We start from the raw sequence: 21,421 nt of genomic DNA, 5'->3' as shown, positions 1-21,421 counted from the left end.
TGTACTGAGAGTGGAAGTGTCCTGAGATTAGCGCCTGCAGGCAGGCTCCATGGACCTGTCAGCTCCGGACAGCGCAAAATGCGTACATGAAGCGCTACGTCATGAACGCAAGAAATCTACCCTCGTGGGGGCGCGCTCATGTGATTGGCTTAGAATTGAGGAGACATCTGATTGGCTATAGATAGAAAAAATTACAAGTACGAATCGGGTCACCGTCAGGGGAGTCTCAAAAAACCCACACACGAATGCACAGCGATCCATGCACAGAAAGCGGTTTGTGTTTGTAGGTGCAGCGGTTTTAAACGGAAAACAAATATGTGAGGATCAAAAATACATATGTAAAACTTTTTTCTGTATTTGGATTTTATTTACATGTATATGAAACGGAACACATTTGTGTGTGCATTGAAAAACACAAGTGTGGATCCGGAAATACAAGTGTGAATCCTTTTGCGGATCATGAAATACAAGTGTGAATCCTTCTGTATGCATGTGTGTATTATGAGACTGTTCTGAGCCCATACGGGTCACTCATTACTGGATCCGCGAGCTGCATGAGACTGGCGGGCTGTCAGGAGAGGGGGAGAGCGCTCCGTTTATTATTCCCGTGTTATTGTAAATTACTGTACACGTTTGAATCGTTAATTAATCTACTATAATTAGTTTGTTTAATATCAAATCATATCAATTTGTTTTAAAGCTCAATAAATAACAAAGAAGACCTTTGACCGGCACTTTTCTAATTTTGTCCAGAAGATTTAAACAGTAACGGACATTTTGACCGGCAAATAATTATTCTAACGGGAACTCTGATATATATATATATATATATATATATATATATATAATATATAATATATATATATAAATAAACATAGATAATTCAAAGAAGAAGTAGAGTGTCAGCTAATGATGATTGCTAACAAGAAGACCCGTCAGTGTCATTACTGGGGAATGAACTCCAATATCATCAGTTCCATAAGATACATTAGAGTTTGAAGTTAGACATTCTTCATATTTTTTCAATAACGGCAAGATCAATCATATTATCCAAAGCATAACTTGTAAAGATTTTTCAGCTCTCTAAAGTTTTAATTATTTAGCTTTTTGGCATATATGCTTTCTGATTTGTTGTGTGTTATTCAGGGATGCAAACTTGTCACCTTTCGGCGAAATTCGCCGTTTTGAATCCAAAATAGGTCGTTTGTGTGATTCATGTAGATCTGCAATACAAATATTTTTGGGGTATGGGGGGGGTCTGGGACCCGGAGTAATCTGCGGCCGCGAGCTGTTATGTGCCATCATGACACGCATGGTGTTCTTTTTTTATATATTATAATGAAGCGCGAGCTGTGTGCTCGAGTCTTCCTGCCTGTCGGCTCTGCTCATGGATGTATAATAAGGCTCTGCTGCTCCGGGATGAGGGTCTAGCTTCAGCAGCTACATTACCTACGGGTGCGTTCGTTAATATTAACTGTGCGGTCCGGAGTCACTGTGGCACAGACTGGACCGCTGGTGAACAACTGTTAGAACGGGCCGTTCAGGTGTTCAGATCAGAGCTCCCTGTCGGAGCGGCAGAGCGTGATGTGCACTGAAAAGTGTTCCTGTCGCAATATTATCGTTGAGCTAGCTAACTAGCATACATTGTCACTATCTGCTAACGTTAGCTTTAGCCTTCGTTTTCAAATAGTTTTTTTCATAGGCTATAAACGGAGGTGGTATAAGTATATATCTTGTGCTTGAGTAAAAGTAGAAGCACTCAGATCTTGTACTAGAGTAAAAGTAGAAGTACTCAGATCTTGTACTAGAGTCAAAGTAGAAGTACTCAGGTCTTGTACTTGAGTAAAAGTAGAAGTACTCAGGTCTTGTACTTGAGTAAAAGTAGAAGTAGAAGTCCTGCATTCAAAATGTTCCTCAAGTAAAAGTAGAAAAGTATTCTCATCAAAATATAGTGAAAGTAGCTACAGTAAAAGTAGTCATTGTGCAGATTGGTCCATTTCAGAATAATATATATGATATGTTTTATAATGATTGATCATGAAAGTGTTCTCAAAGCTGGTAAAGGTGCAGCTAGTTTGAATGACTTTGTATACTGCAGGGTAGCTTGTGAATTTACTCCAGGTGGAACTAAAGTCTGATTTAACACTTGATTATATTTCACATCATTCATCCTCATCTGTAAAGTAACTAAAGGTATTAAATACATGTAGTGGAGTAGAAGTACACCATTTACCTCTGAACTGTAGTGGAGTAGAAGAACAAAGTAGCAACACATTGAAATACTTAAATAAAGTATCTCAAAATTGTACCCAAGTATAGTACTTGTTGAGTTTATGAACTTAGTTACTTTACACCACTGGCTATACAGATAGAAAGACTAAGCCTTGCACAGAGGCATGAAAATACATTTTCAAAATGCTCAACAGTGCTGCCAAAATTATAAACTGACTGCTACACAATTCAAATAAATGCTTTTATACATTTCTATTAGATGTGACTCTTTGGCGGTTCTGTTATTATTAACTGCTTTAGTTGTTCTGACTGCTAAAATCCTCTGTTATTCCTCATTTTAAAGCCGATATTCCGTGGGGTCGGGGGGGGGGGGCTCGGATCCTTGTCACCTTTTTCATACCTGATGAGTTTGCATCCCTGGTTATTGTTTATGCAAATAAACATGACTTGTGAAGTCTTGTTCAGTTGTCTGTTATTATGCAGTATAGTAAGCACTCTCTCAATGTAGTGGTTAGAAAACTAAGATGGTGTTTTTTTTGTTTTGTTTTATACCGTGGGAATGATAAATACTTAAATAAACATGAAGAATGTTCTCTTAAGCATGATACTCCAAGCAAACCTAATTTATCCATCGTAAAGTAATTGTAAACTACAGTATGTTGAGGAAAGAGGGTTGAAATGTGCACAGAGCATACCTGCCAACCCTACCGATTTGGGCGGTAGTCTACCGCTTTTGACATGTTTCTACCGCCTACCGACTTAGCTGACTCTCCCTACCGATTTTCAATCTTCCCAAACTATAACAAATAAAAATGACACTACATAGACACTGGACTCGACTTTTGGCGGACACCGTTTGCAGCGTGTCTGTGATCCCATCATACAAACAGTCCTCTGTGTTTCAGTCGATCGCGAGATGTGTCTAAAAATAGAACGACAATATTCTGTTTTATCGTTAATGTCCTATAACATAATCTTCCTGTGCCAGAATAATGCACTTGAACGCATCAAAGCTTTGTGATTTATCGGGGCGTGGCTGGTAGGCAGTGGGCAGTGGGCACTAGTTTGCTGTGCAGTCCGCACACACAAGACCACAATTATGGCAGAAGCAAAAGAGCCCAAAATATATCATTTTCACTCCGAGTGGGGAGGATGATTATTTTTGTATCTATTCCAATTCAAAGTCCATCTGTCTCTCATCTGCAATGCGAGCGTGGCTTTATCGAAGAAGGGTAATTTAGGAGCGGCATTTCAAAACAGTGCACAAACGCTACGAGACGGAATTCCCTCCTAATTCTGTCCTACGCTCCCAAAAGGTGAGGGACCTGAAAGGACAGCTAAATGCACAGCAGTCAATTTTCACCAGGCCCAACAACAAGAGCAAGGCTGCTACCATAGCGTCTTATCGTGTCAGTCACGTTCTTGCAAAACACATGAAGTCTTTCAAAGACGGCGAAGTTGTGAAAGAAGCATTCCTGGAGGCTGCCGACGCGCTTTTTGGGGACAGTAAAAATAGCAGTAGCATTTCAACAGGTTTTTGATATAATAAAAACTCAAGTTAGATACCGTTATTAATCAGCTGTAAGTTTTAGTTTGTTTGAACTTATTCATTATAATTATTGTACAAAATGGTATAAGAATGCAAACTTTAAGATCTGTTCTGTTTAAATTGATTATAGTCTATTATCAATTCAGGTTAAGAAACTAGTGTTGCTTGCATCCTATTTTAAAGGCATTTCTTTTTATACTCTACTAAAATGCAAAAAAAAGAAAAGGGTTTGATTCTATTAATTTTGTCTTTTTTATTGCACTCTGGCAGCAGATTCCTGTGTAACTTCAGATCTGAGTTGTCTTATTAGTAAAAACTAATTTATACTTTTGTAGCAACACTATTTTTATATAATGGCAAAGAAAGGGTTCAGAGTCTTTTCTTTTTTTCCTGTGTCATATGTGGCAGCACTGTTCAATGTTTCTTGAAAACATTACCCACTGTAGTTTGTGACGTGTGAATAAACTCCCAACTCTGTATCAACAACACTGTTGTGTAACTTCAGTTAAATACTTGTGTGTGTGTAGATTAGAAAGAGGTAAGATAAAGGATCTGCAGTATTTTATGAAGTATTAATCGTACAAAGGTCAGTTTTATACAAGTAGAAGTGTGTATTTACCTGGTAGTCGGCTGTCAGTAATGGCTGCGCCTCTCTATTTGGACTGGTAGATCTCGGCAGACTGGCCACTTTAAAAGTAGCTCTCGGTTCAAAAAAGGTTGGGCACCCCTGATCTACACTGTCAAGGTTCAAGGTTCTTTATTGTCAAACTAACATAGCTACAGAGTAATTATGTCGTTGAAAATCTTATGTCACAGGCTTCTCCAACAATGCAACTGAAAGAGGACCAGAAACACATTAAAAATATAATAAAATGTGGAGACTTTGGGATATTTATCTCCCATTCTTTTACTTTTCGGGCATTTTACAGACCAAACATGTCGTTGATGTCACTGTTTACCAAACTACCACTTTTTCTGAAAAATGCATAAAATGATGCAATATATGTTAAATACATGGTTTATACATGTAATTACTGGGGTTCCATTTCTTCTGATTACCTAATTTGGGCGTGCACATTTGCCGGGCGCAAACCTACCTCTTTTGGATTTGGAAAGGTTGGCATGTATGACAGAGTATTATTACTTCTATTATTACTATTTGTACTTTAGTTCTACTTTAGTTCATTACTAATACTTCATGACTTCCCTAATAACCGCTTCAGATTCATGTGTACAGTTGTTGGCTCATTGTAAATACATTTTAAAAGGTGCATTAGAGACATGGATCAAGAGAGGAAGGGGGCCACAGAGATAGCTTATGTATAGGACCCGGAGTTTTGTACTACGCCCCTGCCTGTGCTATGTAAGGGATAATTATATACAGGGGTGCACATAACTGGTACGCAGGTACGCATGCGCGGCAACAATCTGAAATGCGTAACGTCACTTGTGTCACAACGCGCCTTTGCGTACCTGATAGGTCATCAAAACAAAACACATATTTCGCCTACACATGTTTCTTGTCAATACTCAGTGGAGTAAATTATTAGACATGTCCAAAAAAAACAAAGACATTAAGCAGCCACTTTGCCGTTTCGCTCCCTGCTAAAATCTTCAGACTTTCTATGACTGATTGAACTGGGTGCTGGCCGTGCCGCGCAGGACATAACCGACGGACCTGTGAAGCTTCACAGGAGGCAGAGGCTTAGATCACTGGACGACAGAGTTGGTCGCCGTGTGCACAGACGGAGCTGCTGTTAACGTCGGTGTGTACAACAGAATTGTACCAAAACTACGTCAACTGGCTGCGGTGGGAGACTCCCCTGTGCACATTCTGTGCCCCGCGCACACACTGGAGAACTGCGCAAAATCAGCTGATCACAACGTTCACGCTCTGTGGTCAAGCTGCTGCAGTTTTATTTACAACAAAGTGCAGTAAAACACACAGCTGCAAACTTACTCAGGCTGTTAATGGAAGAGTTTGAAATCAGACAGAGGTGGAAGAAGTGTTACTCAAGTAAAATTAGAAAAGTATTATCATCAAAATCTAGTTAAAGTAGCGACAGTAAAAGTAGTCATTTTGCAGATTGGTCCATTTCATAATAATGTATATGATATGTTTTATAATTATTGATCATTAAAGTGTTTACAAATTAGTTTGAATGACTTTGTATACTGCAAGGTAGCTTGTGGATTTACTCCAGGTGGAACAAAAGTCTGATTTAACACTTGATTATATTTTCACATCATTCATCCACATCTGTAAAGTAACTAAAGGTATTAAATAAATGTAGTGGAAGAAAAGTACATGATTTACCTCTGAACTGTAGTAGAGTAGAAGTACAAAGTAGCATAAAATAGAAATACTCAAGTAAACTACAAGTATCTTAAATTGTACCTAAGTACAGTACTTGAATAAGTGTACTTTGTTACTTCCCACCTCTGAAATCAGATATGACTTCAAGTCATGTGATAATTTCTTAGTATTTGATCCTTCAACTTGGCCTCAGGAAATGCAAGGACTTCACAGTTTTGGCAACAAGTTTTGGAGAAAGCAAATTGGAAGCTTACAAAGAGACAGGGAGGTGCATCTTCATCATCTTCATCATCTAGCATGCAAGAAGTGTAAATAGAGGACAGTGAAGGAGACACTGAGGAGGACAGTGAGGAAGACTGCACTTATTAACACCACGCTTCATGTGGGGTGAGTACCAAACGCTGTCTCCTGGTACTCATCTGAGTAACTCACTCAAAAAGTTATGTGCACACCTGATTATATAAGAACACCCGACACAGGCTGATCAGGGAGCCCGACGCGAAGCCGTGTAATAAATTGTTATAAAAATCTCCGATCAGAATCGAGTTAGACTAGACTAGAGTATGACGTGTAATGGGGGCGTGGCCTCTGTGCGTCTATGCCGACGTAGTGACGTGGCAGTTAATACGTCGTCGACGGTCAACGTGCGGTGCAGTACGTCCACTCATCTCTCCTGCGCTGGCTCGTGTTTACCAAACAGTTCTGTATTTAGCAGCATTTTGGTCATTTCCCTTCCTACAGTCCGGTGTACGTTGCAGAAGACATTCCGGAGAATTCCTGAGACCCGCCGCTGTATTTCAGAAAGACGACTAAACACCAGTAAGCACCGGCTAACTAAACCTCCGGCTGGCTCAACAACCTGCGGAACTCCGTCTAACAGTTAAACACATTAGACCACAACTGCTTATAGGCGAACATTACACTGTATCGTATTTTACCGAAGATGTCTCATGAATCTGAAGGACTTTATGTTAAATTCGGCATAGTCATATTTCCACGGGTTTCACCAATTGTGATGCCCAGACCAAATTTGCTAGCTAGTTAGCATATGTCCTCGGTCTGTAACGCTGGATGATAGGTTATTAATGTTAAATAAAAGAATAAAGCTAGACGACACCACTGATGTGAAGTTATACAGGTTTATGTTTATTAAGATAACTTTAATACTAACGGGTATTACTTCGGAAACGTATGAGTCAATTATTTAGTTACTATAAAATCCATCACATTATTATTTCTCAATGTATCGGATTAATAAACAGCTCCGATGAAGGCTTCACGTGAAGGGTCAGTGATGCACAGGGCATACATTAAATACAATGGTCGCTAATGAGCACCCTCTGAGTGTCACTGTTGGAGTGGCAGACATAGGGTCAGTTTCTCTGTCATTTTAACAGCACAGTTTCCTCCTTAGGATCACTGCTGACCTCAGAATGTATGATGTTTGTGTGCAGATGCAGAAGGTGTAGCCTGGTCTGCAGCACAATGAATCTTGGTTCTAAAAACAAGAAGCGTGTGGTTCTGCCGAGCCGTCCAGAGCCCCCCACTGTGGACCAGATCCTGGAGGACATCAACAGAGCCCCCCTCAGTGACCCGGTCTTTAACATCCTGGAGAAGACTGGACACGGTGAGTCCACACTACCCAGCTTCCCCTGTGGTTTACTGACTGTTTCTCCTGAGTGAACTGACTGGCTCTTTTGTGGTTTGCTGACTGTCTTTTTCTGTAGCTTACCAGCTGGTTCTCCCGTATACTTAAAGGTAGGGTATGTAAGTTTGAGAAACCGGCTCGAGATACACTTTTTGTTATATTCCATTGAATGCTCTTAACATCCCGATAGCAATGAATATCTGAAGTGCTTTGACAAAAAATCCATAGAAAAATGTCATCTGTGGAAGCCGTAATACTGTAAAAAGCACGACCAATCATTTTAGCCGGCCCGGCTAAAATAACTGGATGGCCTACCTGCCTGTCAGCCTTCCATCTGTGCACAAACTTATCTCGTGCCCTCATTGGTCATGTGCACGTTCGTGTGTGTTGGAGGAGGGGCTCTGTAAGGAAGTGGCAGATTTTCTCCGGTCGTGTATTTTCAAATTCTAGCGATCTCGAGCCGGTTTCTCAAACTTACCTACACTACCTTTAACTGCATTTTTATTTGTAGTTTACTGACTGTTCTCCTGTAGCGTACTGACTGTTCTCCTGAAGTGTACTGCCTGTTCTCCTGTAGTGTACTGACTGTTCTCCTGTAGCGTACCGCCTGTTCTCCTGTAGCTTACTGTCTGTTCTCCTGTAGCGTACCGCCTGTTCTCCTGTAGCTTACTGTCTGTTCTCCTGTAGCGTACCGCCTGTTCTCCTGTAGCTTACTGTCTGTTCTCCTGTAGCGTACCGCCTGTTCTCCTGTAGTGTACTGACTGTTCTCCTGTAGCGTACCGCCTGTTCTCCTGTAGCTTACTGACTGTTCTCCTGAAGTGTACTGCCTGTTCTCCTGTAGTGTACTGACTGTTCTCCTGTAGCGTACCGCCTGTTCTCCTGTAGTGTACTGACTGTTCTTCTGTAGCGTACCGCCTGTTCTCCTGTAGTTTACTGTCTGTTCTCCTGTAGCTTACTGTCTGTTCTCCTGTAGCGTACTGTCTGTTCTCCTGTAGCTTACTGTCTGTTCTCCTGTAGCTTACTGTCTGTTCTCCTGTAGCTTACTGTCTGTTCTCCTGTAGCTTACTGTCTGTTCTCCTGTAGCGTACTGTCTGTTCTCCTGTAGCTTACTGCCTGTTCTCCTGTAGCTTACTGTCTGTTCTCCTGTAGCTTACTGTCTGTTCTCCTGTAGCTTACCGCCTGTTCTCCTGTAGCTTACTGTCTGTTCTCCTGTAGCTTACTGTCTGTTCTCCTGTAGCGTACCGCCTGTTCTCCTGTAGCTTACTGTCTGTTCTCCTGTAGCTTACCGCCTGTTCTCCTGTAGTTTACTGTCTGTTCTCCTGTAGCTTACCGCCTGTTCTCCTGTAGTTTACTGTCTGTTCTCCTGTAGCTTACCGCCTGTTCTCCTGTAGCTTACTGTCTGTTCTCCTGTAGCGTACCGCCTGTTCTCCTGTAGCTTACTGTCTGTTCTCCTGTAGCTTACTGTCTGTTCTCCTGTAGCGTACTGTCTGTTCTCCTGTAGCTTACTGTCTGTTCTCCTGTAGCTTACTGTCTGTTCTCCTGTAGCGTACTGACTGTTCTCCTGAAATGTACTGCCTGTTCTCCTGTAGTGTACTGACTGTTCTCCTGGAGCGTACCGCCTGTTCTCCTGTAGCTTACTGTTTGTTCTCCTGTAGCGTACCGCCTGTTCTCCTGTAGCTTACTGTCTGTTCTCCTGTAGCTTACTGTCTGTTCTCCTGTAGCGTACTGTCTGTTCTCCTGTAGCTTACTGTCTGTTCTCCTGTAGCTTACTGTCTGTTCTCCTGTAGCGTACTGACTGTTCTCCTGAAATGTACTGCCTGTTCTCCTGTAGTGTACTGACTGTTCTCCTGGAGCGTACCGCCTGTTCTCCTGTAGCTTACTGTTTGTTCTCCTGTAGCGTACCGCCTGTTCTCCTGTAGCTTACTGTCTGTTCTCCTGTAGCGTACCGCCTGTTCTCCTGTAGTGTACTGCCTGTTCTCCTGTAGTGTACTGCCTGTTCTCCTGTATCGTACTGCCTGTTCTGCTGTGGCTGACTGCCTGGTTGTGCTCCTTCTCAGACGGGTCGGACAGCGATGTGGACCTGAGGTTCCGGCAGTGTTCTCAGTATCTGGACCTGACGGAGCGGCTGCAGGAGGCTCGGGGCCGGCTGCAGCTGCAGAGGGAGGGGCTGCAGGTGGCGGGGGAGCGGCTGCAGAGCGACGTGGCAGAGGTCAGAGGTCAAACCCTCTGACCCGACTCTGTCAGAGACTCTCCTCTGCTTCTCTACTGGGACATTAACTGACTGTTTTCAGTCCAGAGGGATGGTGGTTCAGCTAGATCAGTCAGACCTACCCGAGTGCCCTTCAGCCAAATAGCCCAGTGTAGGCAGCTCCTGACCTCGGGAAACATGTGAGGGTTGTTGCTGACGGTAAGAGCGGATAGAATGAAGGTAAAAATTACAATAAGGCTGAGATCTTGACTGATACAATGGTTACAGACATTATCAACTGAAGTTGCAGTTTACTTCTTCAATCAATACTAGACATATTGCCATAAAATCACAAACTGACCAATTACTAGTTCAATTGGGTCGATTTCTGCTTTTGCTGGTTACGATCTTAAACTGGTGTGATTATGATTACTTTTTTGTTTGACTGGGAAGTTGATGTGTTTTAGGGGAGACGGGGCACAGTGTCACACCAAAGCACTGCTGGATCTCTGCGTCATGTTGGATCATCACATCAAAAAAGGCGACAGTGGCAGTAAAAGAGTGGTATATCACTTCGCTGTTTAAGTAAATATCCAACTGGTTTGCAAAAACTTTACAGTATGAAGTGATGTTATATTTGTCATGCTATGATGGACAGCTAACATATTCTCAGATAAAGTCTTTAATAGTTGAGAATGTGATTATACTCAATCAAAAATAAATGTAGCAATTTTAGCGTTTGTCGTTAATCCGATCTAACTACAGTTTTGCAATGTGTTTTTACTGAGCGTAAGGTCAATATTTGCCTTGTTATTTTCACCAGGTGATTGTTCAGTCGTGTAAATTCCCATATCTCATTGTTTTCCTAAATTATTCTGTACAATTCTGAAGTTCCTACATTTTCCATACAGTGCAAATGTTAAACAGTCTCATCCTGAGCTCTGAGGACAGGAAGGTTTTTGCAGCATCAAACCTCTATGGTGCTGAAGAGCCCCCATTGTTTTGAATTGTCTGCATGGTGCAGTTAAGATGGCGACATGTGTTATTGCACTTTAAATTTAAGTTTTTTCTCAAGTCCATCTTAAGTTTTACCAGGTTTTTCTTGCAGTAATGTATGTTCATATGAGATATTGACAATGCTCTTCCAATATAAGTGATGAAAGACAAAACCTACCGCTATTTGAAGCTATCATGACGCTTCAGCAGGTTACCAAATATAATCAAGTATATTATTTCTATTCAAATATAATACATGTATTTTATCAGTGCTTTTAGTGCAAAATCCATTAATGGTTTAAATAAGCTTATATTTTTTCATTAAAAGAGGGCTGAGGATTTTGTTCTCCATCAATTTCATTAAAAGCACGTTAAGGAGAGTCCAAAAAAGAATACAAATCTCCATCCTGAATAAAGCGCCGTTCGAAGCCCAATCTTCAGTTCCTCACTGACAGAAATATTGTATCTAGGAAATTGAAAAATCCGCTTTCTTTTGTTAGTACTGGATCTTTCAACAGCCTGTATGAGCTGGAGGCAACATCGAACATTATCGTGACCAAAACATGTTTTTACTGTTTGGATCGACACCTTACTTTTGTTTTAACTGATTTAAAACATTTTGAACCTTAATCCAAACCTTTACCTTAACTGTAATACCTCATAACAAACAAAGTATAAAGCTTAGTTTTACAAGCAAAACAACAAGCTGTATTTAAAACCAGCGTACCAATTCAACACTGCTCACAAATACCATGTGCTGATGCCGCTAGCCGTCAACTTCTAATGTGACATCACTTGTCACTACTTCACATTATTATGTTGAGGTTACTTGTACATATTTCACCTCCTAAAACTGGCCTCATGTTCAGTCTAAACCTCTTTATTAACAAGACGCATTGAATGTCTCACTACTAAATAAAAAGCACCATGTTGATGACGTCCTTTTTTTTGTCTTCTCATTTAACAATTTCGTACCTTCAGCTGTTTGAAGAAAGTGGACCCAGAGTTCTAATGAAACACGTCATTTTTTATTTGATGAAAACATTTATTATGACAGTTCTGCTGCTTCGCCTATTTCACATGGCACCATAACTCCTCGGGGGCCTTGTTCAGGCACGGCAGGCTGGGGCCGCCATTATTATGAGTGACACTAGACATCAGCCCAATAACTTTCCACAAAATGTAAGTTTCAAGAGACCTTATAATGTATCTAATATTTAATTTCATAACAGATTTAGTCATATTTGACTAAGTTTTAACCATCCATATTTTGTGAATTGGAAAACGCTGAAAGCAGAGTGCTTGGCATTTTATTTAAAACCCATCTGTATGAATTTGGACATGAACAATTGTCTACAGCCAGGCGTGTTCAAGGTTGCTGACGGTGATGGTGGACTAACTCCCAGGACCCTTCTGATGGCTTTTTAACACGATAACTAACCCCCTGTCCGTCTCATTCACACAGTTTTCACTCTTCGTCCTAATTTTTATTTTTAGTTGCTGTTAAAGTGATTCTCAAACCCAAAATCTGTCTTGATAAGTATCAAACAAACTGTTTACAAATTCTCATTTCAAGCCTTTAATTATGGGTTCAAATAAGCAAGACAAATATTTTAAATGTGTGAAATACGTGTTTAGGAAAATGCCAAACTGTTCTGTTGACTCCTGGGCTTTACTTTTATCTGGTTACAGATGAAACAAATGTACATTTCTTACAGTCTAAACATATAGTGATTTAGAGTCACAACAGTCCTGTCATCCCCTGCAGGTGTGTATATAATGTCACATTTAGACAAATATTCACACTTACTCACAAACTGTTGTGACTCAGGACAGCTAGTGTAGCTATCATCTACCTGACTTTTTGACTGAAAGAAATATTTGCTGTGATAACACTATGTTTACATGCACATTGATTTCAACATTTTAAATAATGAATAGATTACGAAACTAAAGTTGATCACTCAAACTTGGCCCAAGTACCTTAGCTTTGACAGAAATATCACACCCTGTACATATATCAAGGCTAAAGTACTAAGGGACAAATCATTCTACTCTTAGCCTGCAGTAAATGTGTGTTTGCATGTTTAAAGTCAGTTTCAGCTTTAAATCTGTACTCAGATCAAGCCCCTTTTTTCTCTGTTTATATCATTTGTCTACCCATTTTCTACAACTGCACTTTTAAAAACTCGGACTACTCAGGCAGAGTTTTTACAAAAGGTAATGCACAATGAGATCATTTCTAAATTAACTTAATCAAACCAACCAGGTGATTGATACTCATATGATAACAGATTTCAGGGTTGTTCACCTGTACTGTATATTAGTTGGGTTGGCTCATCATTTTCTACATACTTTTTCCATTTTGGAAACACTGATTATAAGTATATTTCTGTGTCGGTGCAAAATACACCCTTCTTGGTACAAGACTAAAATGCTATTTTCTTGTAATGGCGGCACTAATTAGCATAATAGCATGCCACAGACACATGTGATCACTTTAAGAATAGTTTTATTGTGTTCCTTGACCATCAAAACATGGGTCTAGACACATTATTTGTTAATTTATCTGCAATAATGGCTGAGATATAGTGAAAGGAGTAAAAAGAGTGAAACTCGATTTCTAGGGTAATAGGCACACTAATTTTGAAAAAAATATATATGTGGGACAATTTGCCAACTTTTTAACATAGCTAATCATTTTCTACACAATTATTCCAATCTAGAAAAGCTGATTAGAAGTATATTTCAGGGGGGTGCATGATACCCCCTTCTACCCACTATATATTATTTAAATGGCCAGGGGGACCTGAAGTTTCGCATTCAAATTCTACTTGTTCTTTATTCATAATCAAAACATGCTTTGGAAATACAGTAGGTTCAGTGTGGTAAATAATAAACCTTGTTTTATGAATAATGAGCCCCTTTAGGTAGATGAATGATGAATGTTAGTTCTGTCTTTTGTCTTCCAGCAGCACACACGGAGGAGCGATGTTACAACAACAGAGAATATTCATTGTCTTAATATTCAACTTCTTCTCAACCTATCACTACTTTACAGCAACACAGTTAAGCGGATATTAACAAGTTATAAAGATTTTTGTAAGGACACATGTCCATTGACTCAAAGCCGCCCCATCACTGGATGAAATCATTTTGTTTCTGGACAAGGAATACTCAACAGCAATAATGCCTGAATATAGAATCAAACATAACAATGATGTCATGTTATTAGATGAAAAGAAGCATGTACTGTAGTCGCTTTGTTCAGCTATGCTGACAGTTTATACCATTATATGTCTTTTCAGCACCTAATTACAGATGGCTAGAAATGCTCTTGTCTAGAAATTATTTTACCTCTGAATAACAACTTAATTGTCCCTCCACAATGTTAACAGGTGTGTGTATACAGTCAATGATATACAGTATATATGCATGCTGTCATCGAGCAACACAGATTATTTTGCCCACAAGGAAGCTTTGGAGATTTTGTATATCTGTATGTTATTTACAAAACTGATTAAGACAAAGAGTACAGGAGAGAGTAAATACCAGAATCTGCTTATAGTTTGGAAAACCACAGGATGCTATCATTTGTTCTGCAGCAGGGATTTAACTAGAGTAGAGTAGGTGTCGGGAATAATCATATTCCTCCTAAAATTGCCGCTCAGTATACTTTATTATTAATAATTTTTTACCAAAGTTGAGCTGGGGAGATATGATAATATCTACATATATGTATATATATATATATATATATATATGTAGATGTACACTAATACAACTAAAGTCAAACAGTTGCCTCAAAAATGTTTTTTTGCTCATTAAAAATATTTAAATACATATTGCAAAATGTTTAGCTTTTGAATTTAGAATTGTTCATACCGTTAACCTGTAATACACATCGATATCATTCCGAAATCACTATATAATCTAAATAAGGTAATTGCACTGTTAATCTGAAGTATTTTCTTAAATGTAACCCCAGACCTACTGGAGAAATATGGAGAGAAAAAAGACAAGCAGTGTATTATAATTCAGTTGATTAGGGATTAAGAGGCCCAAAGCATTGATTAACTGTATGTAAAAAATGCTTAACATTTCAGTGTATTGGCGTCATTTGTGAGAGTCTGTCAACAGTCATCCACAGTTTGTACATTTTCAGGTAAAAGTCCAGCTGAGTAATCCTTCAAGAATTTGCATAATATTGTTCTTTTATCGATTCCGTCCAGAAAACCGATGTGCTGAAATCAAGTTCATTGTCTTTTGCTTCATGTTTTCACTACGTTTCTAACAGGCAATGATTATTCTACAAATACAAAAAAAGTACAAAAAGATGCACTTCCTTTTCATGTGAGATTTTTCTCTGAAGTGCATTGTTATTTCTGGTCTGTTCTTGTCCGACCTCTCTTAAAGCATACATCCAACCTTGTATGAATGGTAGATGGAAGCTTTGATCAATTGTTCAGAGAGAAGGACTTGAATGCAGTGAATGGGGAAAGTAAAGGGTAAATACCCGAGGTATATGGGCCACCACGCTCCTAGACTGTCCACCTGAGTTTCATCCAGGATCACAGTAGAGTAATCCATGTCGTCCAGTAATCCACTAAATGTCTTACGACTCGCTTTTCTCCCCAGACTTTTCATTGACCGAGGCTCTCTGGCTCTGCATGTCTTGTAGGTTGCAGGAAATGGGGCTTGGAGTATAATTAAATGGAGTGATACGGGCGGCCTTGCTGGGGGATCCTTGGCGGAAATGGACAACTCCACTGACGTGGGAATCAGACGTTCCTGTGGAGACAGTACTGTGGCTCCTTGGGGAGACGTCAGAATCTCCATCCTGCAGGTTACTCCCAGAGGTTGAACTAATCTTCTTAAGTAGAGCAAAGCGTGACACTTCCTCTGAAATCACCTGAGCTGTTTCAACCGTTGGAGAGGTGCTTGAGTTGGTCTTGTTGTTTGTAAAATCCTCTGTCTGGACTGTCGCATCGCTTGTCTTGCGAGACGCAAGTAGAATTGTTGGCAGTTTTCCTGGTAGAGCCAGTGGCTTTGGCTGTTCCCCGTCAGGAGAAGTCACCAGAGGTAATGCATTTGCTGGCAGAGTGCTTTTCAAGATCTGAGATACATCTTCATCCCTGATCCTCCTCCAGGTGACTCTTTCATTAAGCCGTGATGCAGATCTCTGCACTTTCTTCTTTGTATCATCCTCGCTCTTTGCTCTTCCGCTTGAATCAGATGAGGACGAACGGAGGGAGGAACGGCTTGTCACCCGGCTCAGTATGTTTAGGCTTGGTGATGAAGCATGACGTTTAAAGTTATCCTTGTCTTGTTGCTGCTTGGGTCCAGACACTCTGCCAGGCCCGTTTCGCTGAGCCAACCTGCAAGGGCTTTCAGAACTGGTTCTTCTGGATGGGCGTCTTGCAGATAGGTCTCTTTCACTGGAGGTTGCTCTGGAGAGGGTTGCACTCTGCTTCTGAAGGCGGTCTGACCTCTGCTCTGTTTGTCTTGGATCTTTTACTTGCACCCGTCTGGGAGTTTGCACAGATACCTTTAGTTCCTGACAGCGTGATGAGCAAAGGAAGACAGCTGTAGCTCCAGGAATTGTTCTGCGCGGGGATCCATTTTGAGATCCTGACATGTTGCGTGCTGAGTTATCACGTCTAAGCGCGTTCTGTGATTCCTTAATGAAAGTCAGCTGTCTCAAAAATCCATTGCGCTCAGACTCACCACCACTTGAATGGACAGAAGTCATCCTGACCAGTCCAAAACGATTGGTGGGGGCCAAACGTTTGCCATTGACCTGATTGGTTTGTGTGGTGGTTGTTTTGTTAGTTACTAGAGGTGACAGAGGTCTTGGCCTGACTGAATTTTGCATAAAAGGAATTCGGACAGGAGACTTTTGAGTTTTAGGTGGTGCAGACTTTTCATTTTGTTTCATAACAGGAGAGCGTCCCTTTCTTTCAGGGGGGCTTGTAGCTGGCGGGCTACTAGGTAATGAGGCATTCTTTTTCTGGTTGGCTTTATTTGTCTGAGTCGGGGATGTTATCTTCTTCTGTGACTGTTTAGATGGTGTAGAGCTTTGTGATGATCCAGAGGATGAACTTTTTGGTATCCTTGGAGGTGGAGTAGAGCTTCTCTTTGGCAAAGATAGTTCAATATCCTGGGGCCAACCTAATCTGTGAAGGCTCTTTGATCTGTGCTGAGCAAGGTTTGGGTTCTTTGGAGCATCTGTCTTGGTTGTTATTTTTCTAGGAGGAGGTATTTGTGATGGAGCCGTCTCCTTTTTCGGTGTATAGATCACTGTCCTGCCTCTGAAAACCATTGGTAGGTTTGGAACTGGCTTGCGCTGCGCAAAGTCAAGAGGTTTATTTGCCTTTTTATCTTTAGCAAACTTCCTTTCTTTGGGTGTAAAGCTGGATGTTGACATAAATGACAGGACTGATTCAGTCTCTTCAGAAGATGGGTCCTGAGACCTTGATGCCTGCAACCCAGTGACAACACAATTAGCACCTTCTTGTATGGCTCTCCATTCAACACTATTGAGGTCTGAATCTTTATCCCATGCTGTATCATCACTATCCATTTCCTCATCCATATCCATTTCCTCATTCATGTTCCACCCATCAGAGGTCTTTTGTTTTTGAGTATTTTCTGCTTTTTTCTTTCTGGCAGCAAGCCTTCTTCTCTGCCTAGGCATGGCAGATGTTATGCATTTCTGAAGAAGGTCATCCTCTGAATCCATGCTGACAGAGCTTGGCGAGCTTGGATCTTCGTATTGGCTGTGAATGTTTATAGTCTTTGTTTGTTTCATCATATTCAGTGTTTTGTTGTGTCTGTTTTTGTACCATATTTTATGGGCTTTTGATTTATGAGGCTCAAACTCAGCATCACTCAGTGAGCTAAGTGAAGAGCTGAGTGAGTAACATGCCAGTGATTCATCCTTAATCAGATTTTGTTTTATCCTTTGAAATCCTCTTGAAATTGCTTGGGAATGATCAACACTGCCAATATTTGTCATGCTCCGGGAGAGAGTGTTTCTACTTTCTTCCCTGATTTGTTTTCTGCTTGTTCGTTTGATTGCTTCCTTTTTATCATCATAGAAGCTGTTACTGTCCTCGGAAGATTGTGTCATTTGCCGAAAGACTGTTTTCCCTTTTTGTGATCGAACATTTAGGTTACCTTCTTTGTTTTGCTTAATGACGGGCAATTCCAGTTTCCTGACCGTACCTTGACCTTGCCTATTATTTTGCTGGTTTGGTGACTTATCACGGTTTCTTTGGTTTGCCACCCTATCTGCTACCTCTTTGCTCTGCAACAGCACCCTCTGCGTCGGGATGATGTGTTTGGTTGTTCGATTCATTTGTATCTCTGGTGGGTAGTTCATCTTGTTGGGTTTATGGAAGTGTGAGAATATCCTCAAGTCTTCTATCCTCTTTGCCTCATCGTCAAGCAATTCCTGTTTGTTTATACCTTTAGCTGTGCAGTCGTTAGCTCCCCTCTCCTTTACTGAATACTGAAGTGTTTCATCACTAAGGGATGTTGTGCTGGAGAAGTTGACTGGTGTACCTTCTGCAGAATCAGTGAAGGACGAATCGTCAAATATGAAGTCCTTTTGGGGGATGACGAATCTCCTTCCAGGACACATTTGGGTTTTACCATTTGGAAGCATCATGTACACTGGAACGTGAATCTGTTTTCGGATCTGAGAATTGAGAATATGAGGAGGGATGGTGGTCATCAGGGAAGGTCTTACTTGTCTGAACTTGGAGGGCATTGCTGAGTTGATGCATTCCTTTAAGATTTCTATGTCATCATCTGAGTTGCCCTCACTATATCTCTCACCATGGTCAAATCCTTGCTCATGCTCATCAGGGAAAGGAAGATTTTTGTCATTTTGCTGGAGTAGGGGGGTCAATTTCAGCTCAACATCTTTTTGTATGTAGTGTTCGTGAAGAGGCAGTGCACTCAAACTCGAAGCACAAGAGAAGTTTTCAGTTGGCTTTTCCACTGTAAAGTAGATCATAGTGTCCAAGTCAGGAGGAAGGTTAAACCTCTCCTTGGAGTCTGCAATCTCCATGAACTTTCGCAGGCTGTTTTCCCATTGACCTGCAATTCCTGTGGCCTGTGTTTCTTGTCCATTTGACTCAATGCAACATGGAGTTTTACTTCGACTAGGAGGCATGGTTTGACCCGGGCTGTCAGGTAGATCACTAGGGCTTATTGTTCCATCTATCATCTCACTGCATGGATCACTTTGGATTGAGCTGGCAATAGAAGGAGACTCAAAACTACCCAGGGAACTGACTGAGCTACAGCGACTCATTATCAGGGGGGTCTCGTGGATGTAGTTTTCAGATGAACTTGATGGAGATCTGTCTTCAAGTATGGCTGGTGAAGCTCCTCTAAGGAACACCTTTTCCCGTTTGGCATGACAGGGAATCTCAATGGGATCCGTCTCTTTGCTGGGGAATGTTTTTGAGTCAGTCATTAGCAGCTGACTGTCACTCAGATCCTCCAAGGTTTCATCCTCTTCAGCTCTTTTCACCTCTTCCCCATCTTCTACTTCAATTATTTCTAATGATGAGTCACTCTCTAGCTCATTTTCACTTTGTCCATCCAATGCTCCGTCGCCAGAAGAGAGGGAGGAGAGTGAACTGCAGCGGGAGAAGCAAATTGGGGTGTTCTCCACCGAGTATTTCTGGATCGTCTCCATCGCCCCAATAGTTGGGCTTCTGGTGGATGACATTGGAGAAAATGTAGTAATACTAGCCCCAGTCATCACAGTAGGTACCCATGCTTGCCTCCTCATTGCTTGGGCAGCCTGTACATTGATTGCTGTCTTTGCTACACCAAATTTAGCCACACTCTGAATAAGTGGAACCTGTTGATAAGAAGGAGACAGTTGAATTGAAGTCATGCTGACATCAGAGGAGAGTTTAGTACAAGCACTGACAGGCGTTTGTACAGGTTGATCCTGATACTTTTCTGCATCTGTGCTGCTGAGCTCTTCACCTCTTGCATCTTTGTTGTCCACAGAATCTCTCTCCGGAATGTATTGATGGTTAGTCTCATTCAGTGCAGACGCTACATTGAAGTAATCGTGATGGGCCACCTTGAGATCAAGCTGGTTGGGACGCTGTTGCATTGTTAGAGGTTTTGGAGCAGGTCGCATCTGGTCTTTGCTTCCACAGTAGCCATCACTGGTGCTTCCACTGTTTAGGCTGTCTGTTGATACATTTGTATTGGCCGTTTTGAGGCGCAAGAGGGCATGGGCTCTACTGAGCCGTTCCCTGTGGGCCAAGCTGCTTGTTTCGGAGAGACGGCAAGGGGAGCATGATTTTGCACGGGCTTCATTTAGTTCATCCAGCCCATAAGGCCAGTCCGCCAAGTGGTCTTCAGAGCTGAGGCTAAAACTGTCCTCCGATGATGTTTGCATGTTGATGTCCTCCACTAACCTGTCTATCTTGGCAACCGTGTTGGTGATCTTTTTGGCCAGCTTCTCTGCAGCAGCAGATACCAAATCGTCAGGAGGAGCTTGTCTCTTCTCGACCATCTGAGGGATGTCTACATCTCTCTCAGGTTCACTGTCCCTCTTGCGTGGTTGGTTTTGCAAGAAGTTAGAGTTTGTAAGGAACATAGAGAGCATCGAGAAACTCCCAGTGTCCAGGCTACTGGAGACGTTGGGTGCCTCATCATCATCAAAACAACCAGAATCAGATGCATAATCCTTCGCCAGACTCTCAATGTGGCGTAGTGGCTTGTTAAGTGTCAGATTCTTGGGGCTTTGTTTCTCCAGGGTGTCAAAAGTATCTGCAAGGTGTTTGGCATCCAGCTCTGCCTCCAGAGCCTTCTGTTTCCTCATGTAAAGTGACGGCATGCAGGACCCAGGGGATACTACGGCAGCATCCTTATATTTTAGGGGTCGATTTGTGAGGAGATTCCTTAAAGCTGCAGCGCTGCCCATGGCTATCATCTTGTGCTTGGAGTGGATAAGGTTGCGCAGCATGCTAACTGCACTAAGATCCCAGAGCAGCTCCTGGTCTTTTGGACTACGGGCAGAGAGGTTCCAGAGAGTTCCGCAGGCGTTGCTCACTATTGTCAGACTGTGGGACCGCAGGTGCTGCAGCAGAGTCTGGAGGCAGTTGTGGTCCCTGAGGATTTGCCTTGAAGTAAGAAAGCAAAATACATTTTAATATAATTATTATCTGCAGCTGAAGCAATTACTTGGTACATTAAAGAACCATTCTAGTTTGAATTGACATTTTACCCCAATTAACTACATGAGTATGTTGACTAGAAAACTCTGTTCTCTATTTAACAAACAATAATGTAACTGGCAAGAATCCCATCAGACAGTTTTTCAATTGATTTCTTTAGAAATTGATTAAATACATACTTTTAAAAGTGCAGTACTGTTTCAAAAAGCAATGTTTGAGTGGCACAATCCCGTGTCCGATTACAAGTTGTATTAAACGTAAGAACCAGGTCACA

General features: G+C 41.4%; 2 protein-coding genes across 2 annotated transcripts in view; one reads left to right on the top strand and one right to left on the bottom strand.

The window, feature by feature from the left end:
- Positions 1 to 6,741: 6,741 nt before the first annotated feature.
- On the top strand, positions 6,742 to 11,869 carry cunh19orf25 (chromosome unknown C19orf25 homolog). The gene is made up of 3 exons (XM_034140890.1): positions 6,742 to 6,917; positions 7,553 to 7,725; positions 9,804 to 11,869. Exons 2-3 carry the CDS (start codon positions 7,584 to 7,586, stop codon positions 9,974 to 9,976), a joined length of 315 nt encoding a protein of 104 aa, XP_033996781.1. The 5' UTR covers positions 6,742 to 6,917; positions 7,553 to 7,583; the 3' UTR covers positions 9,977 to 11,869.
- Positions 11,870 to 11,939: 70 nt separating this feature from the next.
- The window catches only part of apc2 (APC regulator of WNT signaling pathway 2), a 50,330-nt gene continuing 40,848 nt past the window's right edge, over positions 11,940 to 21,421 (bottom strand). Inside the window, exon 24 of the mRNA XM_034140894.1 lies at positions 11,940 to 21,093. Coding sequence (XP_033996785.1) covers positions 15,546 to 21,093 — 5,548 coding nt within the window. The 3' untranslated portion in view covers positions 11,940 to 15,545. The remainder of the gene's footprint in view (positions 21,094 to 21,421) is intronic.

This window comes from Trematomus bernacchii, unplaced genomic scaffold, assembly GCF_902827165.1.
Source record: "Trematomus bernacchii unplaced genomic scaffold, fTreBer1.1, whole genome shotgun sequence".
NCBI classification, from domain to species: Eukaryota; Metazoa; Chordata; class Actinopteri; order Perciformes; family Nototheniidae; genus Trematomus; species Trematomus bernacchii.
Note: the sequence above shows the minus strand (reverse complement) of the source record. Positions and strands in the feature narration are given on the sequence as shown.